The sequence below is a fragment of the Podarcis vaucheri genome (genome assembly GCF_965113315.1).
Source record: "Podarcis vaucheri genome assembly, chromosome: 11".
NCBI classification, from domain to species: Eukaryota; Metazoa; Chordata; class Lepidosauria; order Squamata; family Lacertidae; genus Podarcis; species Podarcis vaucheri.
Genome location: NC_138749.1, coordinates 23,225,654 through 23,243,384, shown reverse-complemented (window position 1 = coordinate 23,243,384; position 17,731 = coordinate 23,225,654). Strand labels below are relative to the sequence as shown.

At 42.2% G+C, this 17,731-nt stretch overlaps 1 protein-coding gene across 2 annotated transcripts in view; it reads left to right on the top strand.

The window, feature by feature from the left end:
- The first annotated feature begins 1,915 nt into the window (after positions 1–1,915).
- Positions 1,916–17,731, top strand: part of ARL15 (ARF like GTPase 15) — a 185,918-nt gene continuing 170,102 nt past the window's right edge. The window contains exon 1 of one of the 2 annotated variants that reach the window (XM_082242250.1): positions 1,916–3,157. In XM_082242250.1, coding sequence (XP_082098376.1) covers positions 3,110–3,157 — 48 coding nt within the window. In that variant the 5' untranslated portion in view covers positions 1,916–3,109. The remainder of the gene's footprint in view (positions 3,158–17,731) is intronic. The other variant, XM_082242253.1, reaches the window with a different exon arrangement.

Here is a 17,731-nt window from a genome sequence, read left to right as displayed (position 1 = left end):
GCCAACCAAACGCAGCTCACGCCCCCCCCCAACCCCCAGGTCCTGCCCGCCCACTCGGCTGGCGGCGCTGCTCCCTTCGCCTGGAGGCAGCAGCGTCTCCTCCGCCTCGCCCGCCGGGACCCTTTTATTCTCCTCACGATTCGCCCCTGCGAGTTCTCTGCCTCTCTCTCTGGGACGCGGCGGCGGGAGCGCCTCCCTTTCTTTCCCAGGCCGTGTCGGCTGCTGCCCTCCCTCAGCGACTGAAGGAGGGACGAGGCAGCCCCGTCACTGGTATCGCCAGCAGCTGGAGTCCCCGCTTCACCTCGTCCGAGTCGGCCGGCTGGGCGGAGGGGTGTGCGCGAGAAAGGCAGAGGGAGGGAGGGAGGGAGGGAGAGGAGTGCGCGCGCGCCCGCGTGTTTGTGTGAGTGCGTGCGTGCGTGTGTGTGTAGAAGGGGCCGGGCCCGGGGGATTGTCCCACGTCGCCAGTTTTGCTAATCCAGAGCCGAGAGGCAAGGACTGGGGAGCCGAGCGCAGAGCCTCCGCCCCCATCGATTGGGCCGGGGGCGAAGAGGGAGGGGGCGGGCTGCCGTTTGGGGGTTGTGCTTCCCGTGGCCCCCGCCTGCCCTCTGGCGTTTGCCTTGGGAGAAGCCGCTGCATTCGAAAGGCTTGAGGGAAGGAGAGCGCGCGCGAGAGAGGGAAGAAGGCGGGAAACTGAGGAGATATTTACTTCAGGAAAAGTGCCGAGAGACCTAAATTAGGCGGGTAAAAAGAACAAAAACAACAACAACTCACCAACATGAGCTACGACCCTGAGTAGGGAATGGCACACACGCACCCCCCCCAATCCCCCACAACATAGTTCAGTTTACTTACGGGTAAATTTAGGATTGGGTTATTTGGCTGAAATTCAGAGTTGCGCAGTCCCACTGAGCACAGTAGCATTCCCTCGGCAGTAAACACTCGCAGGATTGGTTTGCAACTATTATTATTATTAATATTTGCAGCGTTACATTCAAATTGCTATTTAAATCAATATGCTTACAGTTTCACATTGCTTTATAGAAAATTAGGACAGAAATGATTTATTTAACTAGTTACTGGAGTTATGGTATGCTATACGTGTTATTAAGCTACAATTTTTGAAATGATGTTTAAAAACAAACAATTATAATCTCCAAAACAGCAGAACCTTTACTGAGGGAGGATAGTCTATTAGGTTGGTCCTATAACCTCGGTTCCCCCCCAGCTGCCTTCTTACTTATAACCATCTTCGTGGGTCTCCCTGTCTGATAGTTTCCTTCTTGTCTCAGGTTGCCTTTCTCGAACTCAGTAGCGAGAAGGATAGGTAAAGGTAAAGGGACCCCTGACCATTAGGTCCAGTCGTGACCGACTCTGGGGTTGCGGCGCTCATCTCGCTTTATTGGCCAAGGGAGCCGGCCTACAGCTTCCTGGTCATGTGGCCAGCATGACTAAGCCGCTTCTGGCGAACCAGAGCAGCGCACGGAAACGCTGTTTACCTTCCCGCTGGAGCGGTACCTATTTATCTACTTGCACTTTGACTTGCTTTCGAACTGCTAGGTTGGCAGGAGCAGGGACCAAGCAACGGGAGCTCACCCCATTGCGGGGATTCGAACTGCCGACCTTCTGATCGGCAAGTCCTAGGCTCAGTGTTTTAACCCACAGCGTCACCCGCGTCCTCTAGTGAGAAGGATAGACAGAGACAAAACTAGAATTAGTTGGCTGTGCCCTTCATGGCATCTGGCCCCACCTTCCACTGGTCTCTGTGCTTTCCATCCTCCTAGACCCAAAAGGCACCAGCCACCACTGTGAGTAGTGGGCATTCCGCTACGAAGAATGCCTTGACTTTCATGGCTACTGGCTACACTTCAGATGACGGGGGAGAAAGATGCTCAAGATGGGTGAAAAGATAGATCTGGGACAAGACAGCCCATTAGGAGACTGCAACTCCTTTAGGGCTGTAAAGATCAAAAACAGCACTTGAATTGGGTTGGAAAACCCACTAGGAGCCAATGAAACTGACACAATGCTGTCATGTTATGCTTGAAGTAGTAAGCTTCTATTAAATATTCTTGGTGCTGCATTCAGAACTAGTTTAGCCTGTGAATGCTTTTCAAAGGCAGTCCCCCACAGAGCACACAGAAATAGTCTGAATTGGATGTTATTAAAATGTGAGTGAAAATGCGCATATCATTGCTAACCAAGAAAAGTTTCAGCTATCATCACAGACCTAAACTGGTAAAAGACACCAGATGCCCCTGGCAGTTGAATATTCACAGACAGCATTAGAGCCAAGACTACCTTCATTCTATGAACCCAATCAGGCTGTAACCTACTCCTAGATCAGGTGATTCCCCAATCATAAACACCTCTCTTATCCATATTAAGTTTCACTCTATTTGCCACCATCCCTAAATCACTGATCACAACCTTAGTTCTAGTTACAGGTAGGTAGCAGACCAACACAACCTTAGGCTCAAGACACTAAGTGCAACCCAAGGTGTGATGGCCAGGAGAAGTGGAACTAGGTGTAGATGACACTTTACTCCAGATTTCCTAGGTGACTTCTCAGTGGTTTCATGTAGCTGCTAAATAGCATGTGGACACAACGGATCTGCTCAGAATTGGGACCCACCTTTAGCCCAAACATGAATTTGAGTATGCAGTTCTTAATTGTTTACAATATATGTGTATGGTGGTAGCTGCAGAATGTTTTTGTAGTCTAAAGCCTCTGAGGCTGCCTAACCTTCAAGTACCCAGGGGGTTGTGGTGCATCCTAACTGCTTGTTCTGTATAGTCCCTGCCCAAAGCTAAATCACCAGTTGTGACAATATAAATCGAATACAAAAAATCAGAAATTGTGACGAAGAAGATAGAAATTCAGACCATCAAGACTATGAGTGGGATCTGGGGAAAATACCAATCACATAAACCAACATAATAGAAAAAAACTTCTTATTTTTCTATATCTAGGCTTGTATATGGGCAAGCTTGAAGCCACACTGAGCCTCATTTCTGCATCCTACAAATGACTGAATAGGAGGAATTTCCTTAGTTGTCTTGCAAGCATGTGCTTCCCATAGGCCAACATAGGACATAACCAGGATTTCTCATGCACTTTCCCCCACTCTCCAGGCAAAACATGAACTCCCACTTCCAGGTAGGAATTGTTTTCTGTTACTTACTAAGTCTCTTCCAAAGTACAGGCAGCAACCATTTTGTGCACATACAATTGATGTTTGACCGCCAATGTGCGGGTTTTTTTAGACCAGGAAGAGGGTGGGATGGGTAGAAAATGTTTGCAGAATATCTGAAGAATCATGTTAAACAGATTAAAATGTCAGCAGGGCTGGAGTAAATTTAGCGGTTTAAAGTAAAGATATAATGAAGAGGAAGGAGAATAAAACATGGAATAACCAGAATATGCAGTTGTAATGGGTAAATATATAGAGCCATGGAAAGGGGGAGGGGAGTAGATGATTATGATTGTATGAGTAAATTGAATGGAATGTGAAAAAAATTAATGAAAAATGTGTGTGTGTGTGTGTGTGTGTCAGTAACGAAACTCATGCAAAATTGTCGCATCTCTAGTTTAATGCTGTACCATTAAATCTGAAGCATGGTTGGGAGCATGCCATCATGACACTGACCTTGGTGGCATATAATATGGCACCTATATGTATTTATTTGGTTTGTATCACTCTGTTCTTCCTCCACAGGAGGTCAGGACTTCTTATAAGTGTCAGCTGCTTTCAAACTACTCTCTGGGCTGTACTGTTACCTCTATTTACAAAATAAAAGAAAAAGGAACTAGAAAAAGTTCAGTTTCAGTTCCCTAGTGGCTTGTAGTGTTCAGGTGTTCTAAAGGATTTCTTGATTCATTCTATTTTAGTAAATCTACTGGATTGCATTCTTTAATTTCATTTTATAGATACTTTGTCTGAATAAAGCCTGCAGGTTAAGATTTTTGTACAGTGGATGCTTGGGTTGTGATCTGTGCGGGATGCAGGTTCGCAACCCGCAGCGATGCGTCTTCACACGCACGGGTTGCGATTCGGAGCTTCTGTGCATGTGCGACCGCCAAAACCTGGAAGTAACCTGTTCAGGTACTTCTGGGTTTTGGCAGTCTGCAACCTGAAGCGTCTGTAACCCGAGGTATGACTGTATTTGTTTTTTGTTTTTTTGAATGTTGAAATGTAAATATCTTTATTGTTTTTAAATAAATACATTTATGCCAGGAAAGCAAACAAACCAACATACAATCAAATATACAAACTATAAATTGACAAACAGACAGAAGCAATATATGAAACAACACAATTCGTATAACTAACATCCTTTGTACTCCCAATGATGTGAACAATTGTAAAACTTGTAAAACAATAAATTAAAAATGACTTCCAATTAGTCCCGCTGTACTTTATCTGTTGATTATCTTATACCGCACAGTTACCGGTACATATTTCTTATGTAGAGATTTTTGTATTTGTTTACAATTTCTTTTTGTAATGCAAAAATAATTTTGACACTGTTATTAGTATAAGACATTTAATTTGTATTGTATTTTGGAATTTTTATTTTGTTCATCCTCAAAACTCTGATCTCATATACTCTTCCATTTTTGTAGTAAGTATATCATTGGTTTCCGTGTGCTGCGCTGGTGCTGGCTCGCCAGCTGCAGCTTTGTCACGCTGGCCACGTGACCCAGAAGTGTCTTCGGACGGCGCCGGCTCACGGACTCTAGAGCGAGATGAGCACGCAACCCTAGAGTCGGACACAACTGGCCCGTACGGGCAGGGGTACCTTTACCTTTACCTTTATAACATTGGTCACTGTTTCCATATGGCAATGCAGTATGTCCAACTTCAGTTCTTGTCTAAAAGGTGGGGATCAGAATGTATGCATAACCAGGATAAAAAAGGGGACAGAATGTATACATGACGAAAAACAGTAGTAGAAATTATAGAAATTATAATTGGTTGTGGAGCACAGGAGAATATGTCTGTATTTGAGGATGATTACTGGCAGTAAGGCAGAAGCAACAGCTTGGTTTTACTATCAAGTCTAAGACTCTGCGGTGGGAGAGTGCTTTCTGATTTTGTGCACTTGTACGGTTCCAAGGGTGCCAATGTGGTGGCAACTCTCCTGATTTAGTCTGGATGTACACACTTAGAGTCAGTGTAGTGAAGAGGTTAGTGATGGGTTTAGACTAGGTTCAAATCCCATATCAGCCACAAATCATGTTGAGTTGCGTGAGCTAGCTACCATCTCTCATCCTAATCCACCGCAGAAGATTGTTGTGAGGATGAAATGGAGGGGAAGTTGTATGCCACCCTACCTCATTAATACTGTGTTGTACTGTGTAAACGGTACAACATAACAGTTTCAGAATAGACCTCTGTATGTAATAGACCTGGCTGTGTGTAGATACATAGTTATACTCTGGTTTTTCCCCCACCAATGTAAATATTGACCACCTTAGAAAAATGTTAGAGGGTAAAGCTGCAGAAATAACTTTGTGGATTGGAAGGATTGGGTTGGAAGGATACTGAAAATGGGCTTTGAGTTTGCACTCTGTCCATAATATAAATATATAAATAGACTTCACTGATATGTTAAAAAGCTATATATATATATATATATATATATATATATATATATATATATATATGCAGGTTTTGGTGTCTTCGGGTGTCTTCCCGTGTAAGAGTCGGGGTGTCTGTGCGACGTTTCGACGAGGTCTCACTCGTCATCTTCAGGCTGGTGCTTTCGGCTTCTTGTTACTGGAACAGAGCAGAGTCTGGTGTTTGAGTTCCTATAAATACTGTTGAGGGGTGTGGTGTATAGCCTCCAACGTTCTGGGCAGAGAGGAAGTTCCTAGATTAGTGTGCCTTTTCTTCTTTTGTTCCTTAATTACTTGAGGGATATCTTGGGTGATTTCATGAGTGATATTCTGAATATCACTGGGTGGGTCATTAAGTGTAGATTAGTTGCTAAAGCTTTCGTGTCTTGACCTCTTGAGCTTGTGAAGAGTTTTTCTGAGAAGATGGCTGTGCTGCATTTAGTTGTGCTCTGGCTTGGCTTCGTGTATAGGGGCGAGCTGTGGTTTTGTGCCTTGTGTCAGCCAGATCTGTGTAGGGATTGCAGGGGGGTGCAGCATCCGGAGGTGCCACTATAGTTTGGCTACTGGATGGAGTCTGTAATATGTCTGTGGAGAGGGTCTGGGTTTGGGTCTGGTGTGGTTGATTGGTGACGGCGTTCTGTGTGCCTCTGGTTCTGGTGTCGGTTTTTGTGGGGAGGGCTAATTTCCAGATGTCTGGCAGGCGGGACGTGTCGTCACGCTTGTTCATGTTGTGAGGGTGTTTCTCTATCTCGATGGCTTCCATGATTATTCTCTTGTGGTGATGTTTTCCAATAATTTATATATATATAAATTATTGGAAAACCTCAGTAACACCAGTGATATAAAAAACCTCAGTAACACCAGTGATATAAACTTGACTGGTCATGTGTTTTATATGACCTTGTCATGTGTATTTGCTGTTGTTGTCAGAGCACTCTCATGAGTTTTTTGCTCCAGGGGAAAAATACTGTAATTAATGGGCTGCCTGGAAACATATAAGCAAGTAGCAGGCTGAACAGGGGAACACTTGTTAATTTTGGGAATTTTGTTCTGTGTTCAGCAGTGCTCTGAAAGTTGTGTGAGTCTCAGCCAGATATTTGGTGCAAGGAGAGCTTTAAAATTATGGAATACATACAAAGTGTTTCTAAGGAAAGTCTCCAGTACAGTACACCACACATAAAGTTCAAAGTGTTAAAATCAACACAATATATTCCATCTGTTTAAAATAAAAATCTTTAAGCTGCAACTCTCAGCCTTCATACTTAGAACTATGGCATTGAAATCAGTGGAATGTAGTTCTGATAAATACTTAACATATTGCTAGGTGATTTGCGGAGCAAAGGACATTGTCCATTCTTCAGTGTTCATTTTAAAACACCATGAAATGAGTAAGAGGTGATAAAAGGTAGGTGCAATAGGTGAGGGAAGGCAAAGGTCAGTGCAACAACAACATAAAAGGTACAAGTGGGACCTACTTCTGTTCAGTTAACCATGCTTTTTTCTAGGCTGTTCCACTCCATTTCCCTTCCCAGTTTTACTGCCCCCCCACCCACCATTCCATTGAACGTGCTCATTCCAGACTGGGATTTTTTTTGTTTTCCCTCTCCCCTAAAGTTTTGTGCATTTCTGCAAATCATGGGTTCCAGCAAATCTGCTGATATAACTCCCTCTTCTGTCTGGGTGGTAGTATTCTGCCATTCACCCCTGAGCTTCCGAAGTAGCAGGGCTGTTAACAAGATGATACCATGAAATATTGATTCAATTTGCGATTAGCAGTGAGATATTTAAACCTATTTCTTTTATACAGAACACAAAAGAAATGTTTTTAATGGATGTTCCCAACGAGGTGTAAAGGCCTTTGTGAGTAGATGAAATAAACATTTAGTTGTGGTAGCCAGACTCAGGGTAAATTCAGATTTGTATGTTCATTGCTCAGAGTGGAACTAAACTTTATGTTATTGACATTTTTAGTTCTTGTGTAGATAATAAATAACTTGGGGGCAGCAGCTGGTGATAAACCAGCATGGGACTATAATGAAGGGGGATTTAACTCATTGTTTGTGCTTTAACAAAAAATTGGAGCTCCCCTCCCCCAGAAAGAAACCTGTTTATAATGCTACACAGGACCACGACATGGGCAGAGTTAAAGATCCTCTTTCTCAGGACTGGCCAAATACACTTTACTGCCTGAAGCAAAGTAGCAAATGCTACCCCCCCGCCCCGCCTCCCACCAAATTAAGGAACAGAGCATCCAAGTCAGGCTAGTTATTTGGGAACCTGAGGCAGATAATCCAATAAGCATCTCTTCCCCTCCTTGACAGCAAAAATACAGTAATAATAAAGCTCCTGAGCCAAGACACTATGATTCATTATTTCTCTTACAGGATGGCCCTTGGTTTGTAGCCACTAGCTACACTTGTGTGCTACAGTCTTTGCTAATACTGTTCCCTTTCCCCGTGTTTTCTCCACTTCACATCTAGTATGTTGCTGGGGGTGTAGGAAAAACAAGAATAAATTGAAACATCACTTTATTTACCCGCTTGGAACTTGAAGAGAAATGAACAACCCAAAAGTTGTGTGTGGCTCCCAAGTCGCAGGATAGCTACTACCAATCTGCTATACCTCTGAATTAATGGAATCAAATAATTCATCTACAATATTTCAGTTTTGTGATAGGGTAATATGTTGTTGTTGGTTAATATTCTGTGATAGGCTACTGTGATAGATGGAGTGTGTGTGTGTGTGTGTGTGTGTGTGTGTGTGTGTGTGTGTGTGTTGGACTAGATCAGTTGGGGAAACCATGACTCTTGTGCAACTGCCTTAATTACTAACCAGTGTCCATTTTTATGGAGCTGGAGCTGGAGTTCCTGCCTGACTCTTATCAGTGATCTGGACATAGACTTGGGGGCTGCAGGGGCACCAGATGGGGAACCATATCAGGGTCAGAGCCAGAGCTGACTGCTGAAGATAATGAGACCATTGCATCTGAGGCTGTTGGAAAACAGCCGCCAGAAAAACCTCCCAGATCACTGGATCTATAGGGCTAGAGCCCAGCCCTGCACAGCCACCTTTCCCTGAAAAGCCAGGTGTCTCCCACCATATATCACCACTCCAGCAGTTTAGGGAGTGCACCAGAAGAAAGGCTCTGATACACAGGGAGAGTGCCCGTCTTCATGCAAGAGGATTGGCCCTTAAGGCTCCGGAGTTCTCTACAGGGTGGTGGAGTCTGGAGGAAGTAGTCCGAATACAAAGGCCTCAGGCTACTTCCAGCCCTTGTTGGAATGAATTGCTTACTCTGAGCTATCTGTGGTTTGGGTGCTTAGCCTTGCTGCTCACCCCCATCCTTGCTGTGTTCTCTGTGGGATTTGGCATCAAACAAGTATGAAACAGCTCCTCATCCCTGGACTAGATGAATTCAAAGGAAGTAGTGCTACTTAAAAAGAGCATGATTTAAACTTCCAGGAGAAACAAAGTATACTTTCAGTATATTATGAATTGGCTTTCTTTGTTTTAAATTATTTTATTTAGCTCTAATTGTATCAGTATTTCATACAGAACTTTAGAAACTAATGTACGTAATGCCACTAGGGGGCACCAAACGTTTTAGAAAATCAAGCTACCAGGCTAAAAGCAGAGAAAATATATACTGCACCGTAATACATGGTCTTTCAGCAATCAGTGAAAATAAATGCTGAAATATATTTGATCACCAGTAATTTTTTATCTTATATACATTTGAATAGAACTTGGATTTGGGGGTTCAGCTGAACATGAAAGTCTTGATTTTGAGAAATAGCTATAGCTATCCTTGTAACTTTTAACTTTCAGTTCTTGTGAAATTTATTCTTTGTGTAAAGAAATGGCTCTATCCTGGTGATACTGCATGTATTGGATATAGAGGCAGGGAACTCAAAACCTCACATGCTCCTCTGCACTACTGCTATTTCTTTTTGCTTCTGCTGGCACTTGATCTTGCAGTTGTAGTGGATAGCCAGAGGAAAATGTCAATGCAGTGTGCAGCAGTTATAAAAGCAATAAATTCTATGTTAGGGATAATCAAGAAATGGATTGAAAATTAAGCTGCCAGAATTATAATACCATTATACAGATCTGTGGTGCAACCATACTTTGAATACTGTATTCAATTCTGGTTGCAAGTGGAGATGTGAAGGAGCAGGAAAAAAGAACAGAAAAACCGAGAAATTACCCCCAATTTTTCAGTTTCTTTCCCTGAGCCTTCTTCATATGCCACCACACCTCATAAAGGATATTGCAAGTCTTGAAAAGGTCAGCCAAAATGATCATGTGATGGGAACAACTTCCCCATAAGAAAAGATTACAATATTTGGAGGTCTTGAGCTTAGAAAAATGGTGACTAAAATGGAACATGATAGAGGTTTATAAAATTACTGATGGTGTGGAGAATGTGGATCAATAGACTTTTCTCCCTCTAATAATACTAGAACAAGGGACATCCAATAAATTTAAATGTTGGAAGATTCAGACAAAAGGAAGCATTTCTTCACACGGCACATATTTAAACTGTGAAATGCCCTCTTACAAGATGTAGTGATGAACACCAATTTGTATGCCAGGGAAGAGGAGTAGCACCAGCCCACTCCTGTCTGTCCCTGCAGAAGCAGGGCAACTTGCTTTCCATGGTGAAATCCCACTGATACACACATGTAACATGAAGTCTAATAGTCTAGGCATGTGAGGAAGTATCGCTTTGAGACTGGTGCAAACAACTCCAACAGCCAATTTTAAGAGATTTTATTAAAAGGGTTAAGAAGGCAAAAGGGAATGGATGTATGGGACGGCATGTTCCCATTTCACCACATGAGGCCCTGCGCTCCCCCCCCCCCACTGCTGAAGCATCCCTTACCTAGGTTGTGCAGTGGTGGCATGAAGTGGTGATGATGCTAGCAGGTTCTGGTGAGCTCTCATGAGATCTTGTCTGAAACCAGTGCTGCTGGGGACCTACAAGGGTGCTGCCTTGGGGGTTTCTGCTGCCCGAGGCAGCTGCTTCACCCCACCTCATGGGTGGGCTGGCACTGGGTGTATGAAAATAAACAAACATTTCAATTCTACCTATCCTAATATTACTACTTACAAACAGTGTTTCTTCATGGACAATGTAGTATCTTGGGTGGTCAAATGGAGGTTGAGGGACAAGGAAGCTCCCATTGATGCCAATGGAAATGCATCTCTAAGTTTCTTGAACCTTTTAAAAAAATGCAAACAGCAGCTGCAGGGCAGGGTAGGGGCAGACAGGCTCAGGATTACAGGGAGAGGGTCAACACTTTCCTCCTTGTTGTGGTCCCTTTGAAAATCATTGCCCAAAGCAATGGGAGGAGGGAAAGCTGCAATTTGCATCAGGTGCTATTTAGCCCTGAAAACCCTTCTGAGCCAGACTCATCTTTGACATGTCAGAAATGAAGTTATGAAACTATTCAATAAAATACATTTTTACGGATTGTATGCCACCTTGAGTACTGTAATATGAAAAGGCAGTTTACCAGTGAAAAGCAAAATACTATTTTGCAGACTTAGTGCTGACACACACACAGATCATTCCTGAGTTCATTATAAATAATAACTCAAAGTATAGTTTTCACTGTATTTTATGAGAGGTGATTTGCTTTGCTCTAACCATATGCTTTAGAATTTTGAAAGAGTAACAACAGAACATTTCCCTGGAAACCAGAGTTACCGGTTCTGCAGATATTTTGAACTTGGATAAGTAATTTCTGTTGAGAGTTGATACCATGTGTGGTTTTGAGATGAGGAGGGTTTAAAAAAGTGGAAGTACATCAGCATTTCTCATCGTACAGTTCTTCTAAGACAGAAAAGGTAAGTTGTCCAGTTATCCAGATGAAATACAGATTCTAATGTGATGAAAAAAAGAGGGTAGTTTATTTGACTGAATATGAAAGTAGTCAGGGCTTATTTTCAGCTGGAACTCACTTCTGGCACCTCTCAGGTGGGTGCCATTGCCATTATAAGTGAACAAGAGAGACGTTCATGATGAGTTCCAGCATCTCTTTTTCTTAAAAAAAAGAAAGAAAGCACTGAAAGTAGTAATACAGTTAACTTTCTAGCTTAGAAATCTAAGTGAAAAAGAACTTTGTCATGGACTGGTTAGATGCAGAGGAATGATGGGAGAAACCAGCTGGGGAACCAACAAGCGAAGAAGGCTCAGAGCTTGGCAGTGGTGGAGGAAGCCGCTTGGGTGCCTGGGGCAGCATGAGCTACCCATAGGGGCAGGGCGCACCGCGGGGCCTCCGGAGTCTGCCTCCTCCCCCCACTCAGCCGCCCTACAGCTGGGGGGAGGAAGGCAACGGGTGGACCGTTCGCGCAGCACGGAGCCTGCACTTGCCCAAGCCACCGCGTCTCTCCCAGGACAGTGATGGTGGGACAATGATGAGTGATCATAGGGAGAAGTGGTAGAAGACTGGGTAGAGGAGGTGTCAGAAAGCAAAGAGGTAACAGCACTTATAGACCTGGGAAAGTCTGGGGCAGAGAGAAGTCCAGAATCAGAGGCAGAAACTGAAGCAAGGAAGGAGGAAGGTCAAGAGGCAGAGATGGGTCAGGCTGGTGAAGAAATATGGTTCATTTACACGTATTTACACCTGAGTTGAAGGATGGAGTACATCTATCTTGTTGTTGCCCTCATAGTTTCAGCAAGCTTGGGCCCAGAGCAGAAGACTGCCATGCTCCCCAGTCTGTGTGTACAGCCTCTCCCAGCCAGCTCCACATGGAGTTCTGTCTGCCCCCCTTTCCAAAACGCCTTTTTTAAAGGCAAGTTTTCCTTCAGCCTACACTACCACCCACTGCCCACATGGAACTCTCCCTCCCAGGTTACATAATCAAACACTGAAATCCTAAATATGCCCTTTGTCTCTGCTCATCATCCCCTCATGGGAGGAGGGGCTCACGCTCGCACAGGGTAACTGTTTGTGTCAATTGCCCATTACTTTCCTTGTACTACATGATGGTTTTTCTCCCCAGGCAGTTCCAGGCCAGGAAACTGATTCAGTCTGAATTTTTACACTGCTAAGTTGTCTCACACCTGGGTGAAGACTTCAAGTATTTAGTAATCTTCTACATTTACTAAGTCTAGAAATTAAGGGAGGAGGAATCTGGTACCCAGGACTTCTAGGGGAATCTGTCCCCCAATTCACAACAATATGTTATTAAGTGCATTTCTGCTCACAATGAAGCGTTATATGTGATTACATTAAAGCTAACAGTAATTGTGTGTGTTGTGGGGGGGGGGAGTCCACCACTAATCTATAGTTTTGTTGTAAACAAACCTATGTTGATACATCTGTTCTTCCCACTAGTATTCCTTTCATATTTTTTTTCCTGATAAAACACAGTGCGAGAACATACTAGCACATGTCAGAAGGGAATGGTACTATGAGGGAGGTAACACATTGTACATATTAAAATTTTGCTACCTCTGTTGCTAAATTGCTTCATTTGTACGATTGCTATTAAGCAAATTCTTACCACATTCTAAGATTTAAGTTGCATCAATCACTTTCTCTGGGGAACTGCGAGCAGCTGATCTTTCTTAAATGTGAATGAGGTACTGTTTAAAGCTTTTTTAAAATAATGATTGTATAGCTGTGAAATATGTCAGCTGATTTACTTTCATTATCTAAGAATTACAAGCCAAAATGACTGATGAAATACATTTAAAGTCACTTCCTTTCCCATGCTAATCAGATTAATATGTGAATTTTGCAGATAACACTAGCTTCAGTTCCAAGAATCAGAACTGTGAAAAGGCTTGATTTACTCAAAAAACTGTTGTGAAGTATCTTTCAGTTCAAAGTGCTAAACTCATTGATTCAAATACTTAAGTCTTGTATGCAAATAATTTTGTTTGATTTCTATGAATAGATGTCTACTTAAGTGAGTGGAAGATGGAGAAACAAAACGAAAAACATCTTCTTCTAAGTTATCCACCTTCAGGTTTTTATTCTACCAATGTAGATTTTGGTGTCAGGTTCTCTTTGCCACTCTGCCCCCACTTTCTCCAAGCCAAAAAAGGCCTTCCCTTGGGAAAAAGGGAGATAGGGGTAACAGATGACAGGAGGCAAGGCTCTCAATAGTTGTGAATAAAATGTGAAACTTTAATTAGGTTAAGTACACAATGTTATGTCTTTTAATTTGAAGGGAAACCTCATGTGATCTACTTCATGCTGAACTTAAAATAGAAGTGCCTTGTAAACATTTTGCTCACTGGGTGGTTTTGGCTATCTAATCTTGCTGTGGATAAGGTTTGAAGGATGATACTTTTGGATGGGGAGCATTATTGTTCATTGGCCTTAAGAACTTTAAAAGAAAATATTTTCAAATTGCTTAGTATAACATGCAGAAAAAATATACTGCCAGGAACAGTTTTTGTGATTGCTTATAAATATAAGCTGCTTAGGAAGTTTAATATGGCTTGATGACATCTGCTTTGCAATGTATACAATGGCATCCATGGGCCCAGGCACTTGAAGAAAGCAAACAGATACTTTCAAAAGACTATCACTGTGTCAGACTGTGCCTTAAACTATGTATGTCATGCAGTGATATGGAACTCATAAAATCTCACAGTACTACTTATGAGCAATAGTGGTGCTTTTTGCAGACCTCTCATAACTGTGTCTCATCAGATTAGAAAGTGTCACGTGTAGCACTTATACTGTAATACAGGCACATCCAACTCTCAAGAGACTGTGATCTACTCCCAGTATTAAAAAACTGACAGTGATCTACCCATTGTCATTGGAGGGAGGAGGAGTGTGTGTGGGGTGAGTGGATTGCCCAGAGTTGTTGAGGTTTTTTTGGATTAAAAAAAGGTAAAGGGACCCCTGACCATTAGGTCCAGTCATAGCCGACTCTCGGTTGTGGCGCTCATCTTGCTTTATTGGCCGAGGGAGCTGGCGTACAACTTCCGGGTCATGTGGCCAGCATGACTATGCCACTTCTGGCGAACCAGAGCAGTGCATGGAAATGCCGTTTACCTTCCCGCTGGAGCGGTAATACTAATACTAATACTAATAATACTAATACTACTACTACTACTACTACTACTACTAATAATAATAATAATAATAATTTATTATTTATAGCCCGCCCATCTGACTGAGTTTCCCCAGCCACTCTGGGCGGCTCCCAATCAAGTGTTAAAAACAGTACAGCATTAAATATTAAAAACTTCCCTGAAGCCTTCAGATGTCTTTTAAAGATAGGATAGCTGCTTATTTCCTTCACATCTGAAGGGAGGGTGCCTATTTATCTACTTGCCTTTTGACGTGGATTGCACAGGGTTTTTTAGCTCTCCCCCCCCCGTAACTTTATGTACACGACAAGGATCCCACGATCTACCAGGATCAGCCGGGGATCTACTGGTAGAGTGTGACCTACTGGTTGGACATTCCTGCTGTAATATATCAACCCTTGGAAATCCAGTTGCAGATATTTCATAAAATGTTTTGAGATTATCATTTAATATTGGTCCCCCCAAACTGTAATGACTTATGGAAATACATAAAGAGAAACAAAGAGGGATAAAAAAATGCCAACTCTGATTTAATCCAGATTTTTCCTTTCTGAAGAAAATATTTTTTTTTTTTTAAAAAAAAGTTTGCTCCCAACTACCCATTTGTGATCTCTCAACAACCTGTTAAGATTAACCTGCAGATCAAGCCCCTGCTTGGAAGCACTATAGTATTCTCTACTGTTTCTTGTTGTTGTTACTCTTAAGTTACTCAGTTGCTTTCCCCATTTTGTATGGTTCCAGATGCATGTTTGCCTTCATAAATTTTGAGCAATTTGCAGATCTTAAACTTAAAATTAACCTGATCCAGCTAATGATACACAAAGAAAGAGGTGTTTATATATGCATCATCCTGCTGGGAGTGTAAAAGGCTGCTGAGCTGGAGACAGAATAGAATTTCAAGGCAGCAATCAGTTTGCAACTGTGGTTCATTCCAAGCATGCTTCCAAATCAGTGACAATACTGATCACCTCATAGATATGGGGATGTAGTCTTGGGGGCTGGTTTAGGCACTCCTTTCTCCTTCCCATCCCCCCAATTAAGTCCTCCAACTGTGCATGTAGCTGATGGCAAGAGCTGATTTGGCATTCTTTTGCATCAACAGTCTTAGTCCAGGTAATGTAATAAAATTAAAAAGCATCTAGATAAATTGCAACAATATTTTATCTTTTAATGTTTCCAAATGACAGGTGCCCGTAATGAGAGCCTGTATTTAGCTTGGCTCTTTCTCCTTTGAATTCCTTTACTATTCATAGCTCAGCAGTCATACTTATTTTAACTACACTTGAAAGGAGCAGACTTACTTACACAGCTGCTGTTCTCCCAAAAGCAGAATGTTGAAGTATTTAGAAGAGCATATATAACAAATCTTTGCTTTGGAGAAAAAACACTTTGAAGATCAATTGTTCAATACTACAATACAGTATATTAATATATCTGGGACTGAGAATTTATTGTTCAGTTTAGAAATTGATTTACCTCTTCAGGAGTAGGAGTTGTTATAGTTGCTATAGGGCAAACTTTAAAGAGAGGTCCACCTGTCTGGTTGGTTTACTTATACACAAATTACTTCTTCGGATCATGGCCACAGTGCTAATAATGCAGCAGTTTCCAGCATGAAAATCCTATTTCAATAAAAAGTATGCTCTAGGCTTAAATCTTTTGCCTCTTGAATACAAGTGCCTTAAGATTCCAAATGCAGCTTCCTGTTTCTGCTCTTCTTTAGTAAAACCTTCCCTTTACACATTCTTTTGCATCCATCTTGTACATCTTTTCAAGCCTTCATGCTGTTCTGTCAGATAGCCTTGTTATGAATGTCCGTACATCAGCAGCTGTTGGGAGCAAATACTGTCTTTCACATCAAACAATCAAACTGGGTAAAATATGCAAAGGCATGTCTTTATCTTCATTGTAAATGCAGTTCTGCATGCAGAGCACCACAGTACATAATTGCTTAAGCTATAGTAGGAACAATATTGTCTCACCAGTAACAAAAAGTCTATAATTCATTTCTTGTTCAGGGTCTTAGTTTCAATAACCAAAATGCCATCATGGCAGAAAAGAGCATTCAGATCTTTTGTTTCAACTCTGTCTGGCAATTTGTATTGTCTAGTAAAGCTTCTGGCTATAAAGCCATGTTCATCCATCCTGGGTCCATGCTGAGCTTTGATCAGGAGCCAGCCTTCAAAGGTTTGAATGATAACATCTTCAGGACGGAACTGCACAACATCTAGTAAGACTTGAAATTTAGGCTTTTCTTCATCTGTATGGTTCTGCTCTTTTTCAGCAGTACTCTTGACTGTATGTATATTCTTTGTCTGAGTGGCTGAGGCTGGGCCTGGCAAGGCGTACAGAGAGTGGTTTAGTTTGCACGCATCCAAATCTTGATCAGCAAAATGCTCCTGATAACGTATTGGAGTTTCCACCCAATGCCGTATAACTACTCCTTCCATTGCTGAAACAATGTTGATAAAGCCGCTGCTTTGTTTTGTTCAACTGGAACAGAACAGTCTTGAACAGAGTAGTGTACCCTTTCCAGTTGAACACTCACTTACATACTAGTTTATCAGTTGAGATAGTGTATTATTTTTAGCTCTGGCAGAGCTTATTGCTTCACTGGGTGTGACTCAAATCCAGAGGCATGCTGCATCTTTTGACAAGCTGACAATTGACCACTATTTATAGGACTTGCGCTTGAGCTGCTTTGAAGGTTGTCGTTTTCATTAGTTGGCATTTGTATGGCATTATTCTACACTTTCTCTTTTTTGTTATGATTCAGGGTACATCAGTATATTGTGGTATATGCCCCCCCTATTTATTCTTATTTCTTTTAAAACTATACTGTTACAGTGAATGCAAGTTGTTTATGCTGTTGCATCATGAGCAATAAGTTGATTTCTCTGGATGTTTTCTTCAAGTACAAAGCTTGAATCTGTTTATTGAATGGGTGTATAACATTGCCACTGGAGGTTCAAGTGACCTTGATGATGTGGAGTGCCTCTTTCCAGCTCCATCTGATTTGCTAGCTACACCCTCTTTTGGATAGAGGT